This window comes from Phalacrocorax aristotelis, chromosome 6 (assembly GCF_949628215.1).
Source record: "Phalacrocorax aristotelis chromosome 6, bGulAri2.1, whole genome shotgun sequence".
Taxonomy (NCBI): domain Eukaryota; kingdom Metazoa; phylum Chordata; class Aves; order Suliformes; family Phalacrocoracidae; genus Phalacrocorax; species Phalacrocorax aristotelis.
Genome location: NC_134281.1, coordinates 22,073,832 through 22,084,548, shown reverse-complemented (window position 1 = coordinate 22,084,548; position 10,717 = coordinate 22,073,832). Strand labels below are relative to the sequence as shown.

Sequence of the window (10,717 nt, the reverse complement as noted above, 5' to 3'; positions counted from 1 at the left end):
TATTTAAATTAATCTATACAATTGAGTCCATGCCACACAAGCATTTCAAAAAACTCACAGACCAGTGAATTGGATAAATAGCCTCAGAAAGAAGTCCTCTGCAGTTCCTGCTTAAGGAGGAAAAAAAAAAGTAAATAAAAAGAAACAAAAAGGGAGAAAGAAGGGCCAGAAGAGTACAGTACATTCATGCAGGAGGATTTTTTTTGTTTTTCTGAAAGGGAACAAGGGGTATGTAAATCAGCCATTCATTCTTTCCCCAAAACCATTGTGATCAACAATTCATTCACTTGACTCAGAGTGAATAAGAGTTCAAACAGCTTTTCAGCCAGCAATGTTTTTGTTTTTAATATATATATCTATATATTTCGGTTGCTGTGTTTTTTTTTTTTTAATTTTATTTTATCTTAATTTTTTTTTGCAGTGACCCTTTCAGCTAAAGTGATGTCTCCAGGCTATGTATTGGGCTTCCTGGACTAGAAGAGGTAGCTGATTTACTTGTATCAGTTGTAAGATTTATCCCACTGTCGATAGCACTGTTGTTCTTGTTCAGTGAAGACGGTGGACTTGAGTTTTTCTTAAGAGCAGGGTCTTCTTCTAGGTCTGTGTCATCAATGAGTGGGATGTGGGGCTGGGAATCTTCTATCCTAAATTCAGGATGAGTCATAAAGTTGTGAATAGAGGTTCTAGATTCTGGTTTTTCCAAACCTTCGTAGAGAGAGCTACGGAATGCCTTCACGACGCGGATCTGGGGGGAGAAAAGGAAAGAGGTGTCAGAAGTAGCACCTTCAAAGGGCAACACTGTTAGAGGATACTTTGTGAAAAATGTAGCATATGGTTAGGGCAGTGCAGGCAGCTGAAGTCCATAGTCTCTGGATGTTATATGCATAAACGAGTGGCTCAGTTATGTGCATTTTGAATAGCTGTATCAACTGCAATATTAAAATAAATCAAGTTTAAAGCCATCAAAGAACTGATGGGAAGTACTGGTTAAAGAAAGCGGACTTCCACTCGTGTGGTACATCCCTAGTAAAAGACAAGCCATGTTAATTGTAATGCAAATGTAAAACCATGCATGTTGATAGTTTTGCAGTGAGTAAGTAGGAAGGCTTTTTTAATTTAAAAAAGTCTCTTTTGTATTGTTAAAAAACCATTACACATAACATATCACACTTCACAAACAGAAAAGCACAGAACACAGACATGTTTGGATGGTAGGTATGAGACACAGGAGCCAAATGTAAAAACTATAACTAATATCAATGTTTTAAAGCAAAATCTAAATGAATGCAGCCAAAAGCACAAAAAGCCAAGCAGACAAAGTACTAAGCATAATCGTGCTACCACAGGGGAAGGAAAAAAAAATCACAGTTACCACATGAACAGAGATAAGTTGCACACAACAACTACACTTGGAAGCCTGGATAATGTGAACATAGTATTGTTGAACCAACTTTTATTTTTCCTTCATGCATATGTGAGGTAAACACTCGAGTATAGACCCACTGTTCTAGCCATTTAACTTTTTAATGTATATAAAACATGTAATAAAATAACATATTGATTGTTGGGTTGAATTGAATTACATTGTTAAACAGCAAGCTTTTTCATTTTCTGTGTCTCAGTTCTAAAACCGTAAAGTTAAATTCGGAAAGCGACACAATTTATGCCATATGTGCAGTCTTTAAACTAGGTCAGGTGACTTATGCCAGGGTCAATCTAATGCCATTAACCACCTGACACTAAGAACATAGGTGAAAATAAATTAAAGACCCAGCCCATTAGACTGTCAGGGACAGTGTAAATTGCTTTCCCAGTAGGAAATGAGAAGAACAGAGTGAGGAGCATTGCAGATTGTGGACAGTAAGCCCTCTGTGAGTGGGCAAAGGGAGGGATGCTGTCTATATACCAGTGACCTACCAATTCTGAAAAGAAGTGAAGGTTTGTGCTGGTTTACTGCTGAAAAAAACATAACGTTTTGGAAGGGGGGGGTGGGCCGGAGAGGAAAAAACAGAATGGCAAAACGTGATCTGTTGGCAAATGTTTTATGACTAAGTATGAGTTCTATCCTTCTACTTCCATGTAGTCCATGAGCGAATCTTTAGCATTTCTTAAAGGGGCGACCAAAACACAGGCAGAGGCAGAAAAGGTGCAAGCAGGCATTGTGAAATGGTTTGGTGGTTGGCATGTGTATCTGTTTACATGTAAACATGCTGCACATTATTGGTTGGCCTAATACACCACTAATTTGTAAGGCTTTAATTCCTCCTTCATTTGGCACACTGCATTTTAGTAATGGCATGGAGTCACAGTGTTACAGCTGATCCTGTGGCTGGAGTTCTCCAAGTTGTACAGGATTCCAGCAAATTTGAAAATGAGGCTGACTTGTATTTTGATCTCTTTGCCCTTTGTCCTTGTTTCTATTTTCTAAATTTGGATATTAATCATCTTTCAAAAATCCTAATAGCAAGTCATGCCGTCTTCAGATACATGGCCTTTGGTCAGTTCAAACACTCTCCCTTCTCTTTAAACATACAATTGGCAACAGCAGAACACAGTACAAAAAGTAGGTCCTGTGACTGTTTATGCTCAAGAGGATTGGAGTGGTACAGAATGGCTTCTCCAGATCTTGGGATACTAGAAGATGATTTTAGGAGGTTGGGAGAGGTACAGGATGAGGAAGATAAGAATAAATTTTACACAATACAATCATATAGTGTACATAATACTTCTTTGACAGGCACCTGGAATCATAAACCAGGGTTTTATAAGAACTGCATCTTTGAATTGTGATGGTTCTGTATAGTGAACAAACAGACCGGGATAAGAGATTTATTTGCATTACTAAAGATAGGATTTGAACTCATGGAGAATAAGTGACACTAATTTCCTCATTATTTATGCCTTCCTATCTTGTATTTTAAAGTTCAAATTGATTAGTCTAAACAATGAAAAAATAGTATGTTTTATCAGGACAATCTTTAAAATAGATTATGATATTGTCCTATTTTAACTCAGAAAACTTTTTGTATCATGCTTACTTTATAGTATGGGCTCATATGATGACATTTCCTGCAAAGCTACCTATTATTTCTGCTATCTAAATAAAAATAACAGTCATTCAGTTACAGCTCTTTGCTATATCTTATCAACTAACAAAATAATTTCATTCTCTTGAATACAGCCATTTCTTACTGCATAGATTTAGGCTCTATTTACAAGCTGGATTCTTTTTAATAAAGGTAAAGTAAATTTTTACTTAAATAAAAAGTTTTGCAATTTCATATTACGTTTGAATAGATCCAGCAAAATCCCATGAAAGTAAAGCTTTTCTGCAAGTCACACAAACTGTATTTAAGTCTCTACGGGTTAGCAAGGAAGGAACTGACTTCAATTTATGAGGCTCCAAGTTCCATAGCAGAGAAAGCATCTATATTGCATTTAATAGCAAAATTTGGCATCTAATTTGCATTTAATACCAAGCTTTTAGTCAGTCAACTAGTTGACTAACATCTTACACAGCTGAGGAAGAACTATAGATTTAGGTTGTATCTGAAAGCCAGTTATGAAAACCTGCCTGCCATGACCTGAATTTGGTACTCTGCAGTGACTGCTTGAACTAATGATCCACTGAAAGAAAACACTACACTAAATCTTTTGCTTAGATGTGATTACACAACAATCTGAAGATGTAATTGCAGAATGTAGAATCAGCCAGCAGTCATCACTTCGTGTGAAGATCTGTGGCAAGGTGTTGGCACAGATTCTGAGTCTTGCAGGAACATTTAGATGTTACCAGAATAACTTCTACTTGTTCATAGTGATTTTTACTGGAAATATTAGCTTAGGACTAGTTCGGATCTGCTAATATCTAAAGTAGTTAATCTTCTGAATGCAATGGTAGTGTAAGGGCCATACTTAGGCAAATCCCTAAAGCTGAGAGTACTTAAAGTTAGCTTTCTAATAAGTTTTCTTCACTAAGGAGATGTAGAAAACTACCTCCTTCTCTTAAAATGTCTTTACAGTTTCAGAGCTGTTCATGTTTCTCATTAATTTTTCACTTAAGGAGAAACTCCCTCCCCAATTTTAAATTCTGGATATTTAGTTTGGCATCTAGAAGAAAACTTTTTTTTGAGAGTCACACCTCATTCAGTGACAGAATTTCTGCATTACAATATAGTTTAAAATCTTGTTCATAGTGTGTCCCCAATGTATAAAATTATTGCTTACAGGAACAAAACTTCCTTCTTTCATTATGTTAGTGGAAACAAAGGTAGAGGTTTTGTTGGATACAAAGGTGGCATTTTAATTTCTATATAATAATACTACCCTATTTAAGCTAAGAACTGAAAAAATATTATTTACCCAGAGTTACATGGCCCAACAGCAACAAATTCTTTTAATACATGCTTAAGTTCAAGATCTGAAGTAACATCTGGTGTGAAAATGTTTAGGGGCTCTGCTGAAACAAAGCGCAGATTACTTTTTTGAAGATAAAATAAAGCAGAAGAACTTCGTATAATGTGGTTATGGTTGTACAGCATGTAAAAGCAGGGACATAACCATGATGGATAGAACCTAGAAAGTGTTGGTTTACTATGAACTATGTAGAGTTCATGTAATGATTTATCTTTATGATACTGACAAAGCCAAGGGAAGACAAACAGTGCGATACAGCTCCCTTTTCTCACAGTAATGGAGACAACAGGAAAAAAAATGAACTGCTTTTAAACAAAAGACTGTGGGGACAACACTTCAGGACATTTTTTGACATTACTATAAGTTTCCACTTCTTTCTTCTCTGTAGCTGTAACAGAAAAACTCTTCAGTTGCATCCCACCTTGAAAGTTAATTATACTGCATCAGGCAAGAAAAATAAAAGAAATAGAATTTTAGATACTATGAATTTTTTCCATCAGAAGAAAAAGATGAAGTTCAGAATCTCACTCCTAAATACAACAATCTAGGCAAAATAGACGAGGCCTGTTAAGCATCAACAGATATATTATGGTTGGTAGTGTGTGGGCTTATACTCGAATGTTTACCTGGCTTTATATAAGCCAAGTGTCTTGAGTTTGGTTCACATTCATTTCAGGCTCAAGGTTAAAGACTCACAACCTCTTTTTATTTCACTCTCTCCTGCTGAACCCTTTTGTCCAATGTTCTCTAGCCCTCTGGGAAAACAAACACATTTAATATTCAGACAGTAGAGAGTAGGGCACTGCAAAAGCAAATAAATTCAATACTGAAAGATCAGTAAGGTGATTAGTATAAAATTGTAAACAAGAGGTCAATTTTGCAAAGAGATGCCAACTCTTATATGTAACTGATACTACTCTATATCAAGACTATAGCTATATAAAGGTAAATGAGTTTGATCAAGTACTATTGCATATGTAAAGCTTTGAAATAGAAGACGTATCTTCAGTGTATTTTTGTTTATTTTTCAATCCTCCCAATTTTAGGTGAGTAAAATCAGATTAGGTATCCACAGGAGGAGATACTGTATGTATTGGAGTCTTCTGTAAATGTTGTGGCTAGTATGTTCTGGATTGTGTGATGCAGAAGTTGAGCAAATTCAAAGATAAAATAAAACCAATTAATTTTAGGAAAATGACAATTTCTAGGTTTCTGCTTTAATGAGTGAAACAGATGCATAACATTATCTGTCCTACTCTATTTTTACATAAATATGCAGTAAATCCAGTAAGTGCTGCTGAAAAGTCAAACCATGTGCAGCAAGAGGAAAGCAGAATACCTACATATTCTGTGAAATCCTCAGGCCTGATTATCGTTTCACAGAAGGTTCACATGACTATTATTCCACTGAATTTTAGAGCACAAGATCAGTACCATATGCAGGGCTCCCACTTCTGTAGTATATCTCCTTTATTATAGGACTGATGCAAAATTATGGAGCCTAACATCTTCATATCAGATTTGGCAAAGTTTAAATATAGTATGCAACCTTTTGAAAGAATGTGTTTCTGCGTTAGGAGTCTAAACCTTCTTGCCACGCTGTATCTCCAGTTGAGGACTTGGTTTTATATTTAGATTTTAAACCTAGTTAGTTTCCCTACAGGGAAGATATACAGAAGTTGATTTTGATCTTGCATATCCCAGCAGGATTGTGAAATCCTGGTTATAACCATTGGGAACTTCTAAGCTTTAGCATGGTCTCTCTGTCTCTAGTTTAATGATGTTCCCAAATGGTGCAACTTTTATAAACATTATTTTAGATGTGGACTTTGTTTAAGTTCTGCTTGTTCCATTTCCTCCTGTGATAGTTATACCATGTTGTCACAGAAAGCAACTGACATTTTCACTAAGGCTGGTATGGCCACTTGACTTTGTCTGTGATCTGAATATAGATCAATACTGGACAGTTATCTTTGCCTTAACATTTATTAAAACAAATTTTTTTTAAGTAAGTTGTTCCCCTTTTTCTTAATGAGAAAATTTGATTGAAACTTCAGATTTTATCTTATGTTTTAGTTATAGTCTGCCCAGCTGAAGGATGATTACATTTATAGGAAACTAAATACATAAAAAATACAGAAAAGCAAAAGCTGCTGGAACAGTAATTTATTTTTCTTGATATCAAAGAACCTGATTTTCATACACGACAGATTACAAATATCTAAACTAAGCTCTCTCTTTAAAATTATCTATTAGTAAATGAACTGTAGTATGCACTAGAATTAAGCTTGCTTAATATCTTACGTTAGTTTGAGACAGTTTGCAGATGCTTATGCCCTTGTGCCACTCCAAGGCAAATGCTGCTTGTGAAAAGCTACCTATAAATGACAGTTTCTTGGCAAGTCTGATAAATTTCACCTATTTTTTAATCAAAGGGAGAATGAAAAGAAGTTGTCTTTCAATAAAAATTAGCTCTGCTTTTGAAGTTTGTAGCTCTCTCCAAACTGTGAACCAGAACAAAAATACAGCCTTAATGGTGCTATGTTTTTCTTTTGTTCAAAAACACTTTTTAAAAACCAACCAACCAAAAAAAAAACAACCTCTAAAAAACCTTCAGAGATCTGTGTGATGGACAAATACTTCTGAGAATATTTTGTGATTGTTTGGTAAGATTTTAATTAGCTGCTATAAGATTTGGCGTCATCACTGTGTATTTTTTCCTGTGTCATACTTACAAGTGGCTTGTTGGAGGCCACTGTTGCTAGAGTTAATATAATAAAAAGTTGTGATTCCACGAAATATTCACTTCTAGAAATCTCAGGCAGAAATCACAGTCCTCAACAAATCAAATTAAAAGGAACTTTCAAATACAGAAACTACAGCAGAGTCATGATCTGGGAGGTTGCCTTTTCATGGGGTTTGGTTTTGTTTGTTTGTTGTTCCCCCAATGTTTCCTACACTTAACATTTTTTAATTATAACCTTTTATGAAAGAAAGGAGCTATTTTTGTAAGAGACCTGCAGTTTCTGGCTGCTTCCACTTACGAACTATATATGAGAATGAGAGGAAGAAGGAAGAGCAAGTACAAAGGAATACTAAAAGTGTGTCTTCCTTGGAAGATTTGAAACCATGTTCTTTTGAAGGGGTTATCTACTGATAATATAAACAACGTCTGAGAATCAGATATAAACAAGTTAGGATAAGGAATAACTTGTTTAATTTGTGTACAGTTAGATCTACTAATCTGCTACCTATTTAAGCAATATAGTAGCAAAGGCTTCAAAAACATTAAAGTTTAAGCACAAGCTAACATTTTGTGTTGATAATTCTGAGCTTCAAAAGTAAAAAAGATCCTCCATTGCCCCACTGGATCTGATTTTGTTTTCCCAAAGTAAAACATGGAAAGAAATGCATATAAAATACATATCCACCAAAGCTGGTATGGGATAGTCTGGTATCTAACACCACTTTTAACTCTGTAGCGTAACAGTTTTCCAATGATAGAAGATTGTGTGTGTACCTATGTCTGTGTGTTCATACACATGACATGACAAAACCCGAGAACTTGGCAGACACCATATTGCACAGACTTATTTTTCCAATATTTTCATTTTCTGTAGCTTACGTGTGCTTATTAAATATGTGCGCATATTTAGTTTGCATTTAAATACATTTTCTGCTTTCATCAGAGAATATAAAATGGCAGGTTTCAATTGCAGAAATTTTCACTATGTTTATTTAAAATGGCAACATTTTTCAAAAGATATCAGAAACTCATAATATGGACCTCATTGTTATCAATTAATGCTGACATGCAGAAATTTGTAATTTGTTATTGGCAAAAACACTGTGACAGCTAATAAGTATCAGCATAACTAGGACAACTTCAGAGTGAGTAGAGAAACTCAGTAAAAATAAACATATATTAATAGTAAATATTAATTTGTATATATTGCTCTTAATTAAAGTATTCTACAACTCTATGAAAGTCTTGAATGTGCTGTATTTATGAATAGCTGAAAATTTCATGTATTAACTTGCTAATCTGTTTCACAAAGTACTGTAGATGTGGGTGTATTTGACAGGGAGATTTCTCTTTAAGCATGCATTAATCTTTGAATCAAACATTAGTCTGGCCAAAAATACTAGAAAAAATATTTTTCTTTATTCCAAAATGTTATTATAAATCTGCAGAAGAAATCTCAGATTGGTGAGGTGTCACAATGAACTATATATTAAAAAACTATACAATTAGTAAAGACCTGCATAAATGCTCTGTTAAATTAGACTCACTTATTTCTAGAGCATCATATGATTATTATATTTTTTATTAGGTATTGATCTCAAAACCTCTGCATTTTGGGCACCCAAAATGACTCCTGAAATATCCCAATTGTTGCAAGACACTGAGCACCACTTCTCCGTAAACAAACCTTCCTGACAGTATCTCATATTGGGTCCTTTCAAGTATTAGACCCTTTTGTCTTTGCTATAACCTTAAGGTTTTCCCTTGATACTCCGCATAATATATCCACACATGCAATATTTTTAAGATTCCTGAAGAGAGAGGCGTTTTCAATATCAGAGGTACAGTTATCCCATTATTCTCATCCAACCCATAAGAAGGTAACTATTTTAGGGTTTAGTTCATTCTAAGCAGCAGGAAAGAAGTCAGTCCTGTCCCACCACATAATTTTAAGCAAGGAGTTGAAAAGTAGGCGTAGGCACATTTTGCAAATGAAATTTTCTCAGAAAATACCAATTCATAAAAACATACCCCATTTCCATGAGATATGGATTAGGAAAGGTTTCCCAGGTTCTGGAAGATGAACAGCCAACTGTAAACACCCAATTTAAAAATAAAAACTAAATTTTTTTTCTTTGCTTTTTCACTGTCATGTATTAGGTTTATGTCATTGTATTGATAAATCAAAACCTTCCCTAAGGGTTATAATTGGAAGGACATACTGGTTTGATACTAAACAGATACTGTATTTCAGTAACAAAATACTAACAGTCCAGAATAACCACTTTAAAAGACCCAATCTCTCACTGTCCTCTGCAATGGAGATATTTGTCTCTGGGTTGGTTAACAAATCAATCATATGGTTTTTATTTTACTGAGTAAATGTGGCTGCAACTGATGAGCTCTGTAGACCTGTTTTATTTTTCCAAATAAAAGGAGACATCAAAGGCTGTAGCAAATTATGCTTTCTTCTATTAATGAACTTCAGCCCACAACTTAGTAAGGCCTTTGCCAAGATGCAAGACTATTCAATTCTTAGTTGCCTTGCTGCAATGCAGAGAAGAGAGGGAAAATAAATTGCCTATTCTAATTTTACTAACTCTACCCTTTCAGACTGCTGGCTACAGGATGTTATTGAAACATCTACCACAGAAGAATGAGTTGCTCTCTGTTTTCTGCTCAAATGTAGAAATGCTATTATGGGAAATCATTGCCTGGATGAAAGGCTGGTTTGTGTCTGGTGTTTTGTGTCCTGCTCAGTATGGAAATGAGGGAACAGGCTCTGAGTCTCAGAAGCAGCTTAGAGTGCCCGTGGCACAGCAGTGGCATGCATCTCAGTGACTTTGCTTCTCTGGATCGTGCTGCCGCCCTGAAACAGTTCGTGCTGTTGGAGTAAAATGTTAGCAGGCCAAACTTCCCAAGAAGAGATAGGAAAAGATATAAATTCTCTCCAAGGAGCAGCTGCCAAAGTTGGAACCTGAATGGTTCTTTGGGTTCCTAGCAAAAGCAAAGTTTCTTCTTTGCCTTTTAAATCCAACAAAACTTCTAATGCATTTCTAAACACTTGATGTTCAAATACTGAGGGGGTTTGCCTTTTATTCCTCCAGGAGTTCTGGAATTTTACTTCCTTCTCTTGTCTGCCTTGTCTTTGTCTGCCTTCCCTCTCTCTGTTGGCCAGACAGACAAGAACGCAGTCTTGTCTGTCTGGCCAACTTTTCACTAAAACTTGCATAAGGAATATACTGCATTATTTTGTAAAGTGACAAGCTTGTAAACTAAGTTCTATATATTTAAATAATATTTTAACGCTGGCTATGCTGTAAAACAAAATAGCAACTTACAGTCCTGAATACATAAAAATAAAAATATAAACCCGAAGTTAGATCTGTAAGACTCTACCTGAGCAACAGGAATTTTACTGTTAGTCAATCAGGCCTTTCTTATTAGCCACTTTAAAGTTTTTATTGATTTCACCACCATTTCACTAGATGTTTTGTTTGCATCTAAAAGAAAGCTGTGTCAAGATTTCAGTGTTTAAAACCTGCTTCTTCTAAA

The 10,717-nt window shown here is 35.3% G+C and overlaps 1 protein-coding gene across 9 annotated transcripts in view; it reads right to left on the bottom strand.

Annotated features, from left to right (window-relative positions):
* Window positions 1-329: 329 nt before the first annotated feature.
* Window positions 330-10,717, bottom strand: part of ATP2B2 (ATPase plasma membrane Ca2+ transporting 2) — a 451,559-nt gene continuing 441,171 nt past the window's right edge. For 7 of the 9 annotated variants that reach the window (XM_075096585.1, XM_075096583.1, XM_075096581.1 and 4 more), the window contains one exon: window positions 330-745. In XM_075096585.1, the coding sequence (XP_074952686.1) occupies window positions 434-745 (312 nt within the window). In that variant the 3' untranslated portion in view covers window positions 330-433. The remainder of the gene's footprint in view (window positions 746-10,717) is intronic. The other 2 variants (XM_075096588.1, XM_075096589.1) reach the window with 1 other exon arrangement.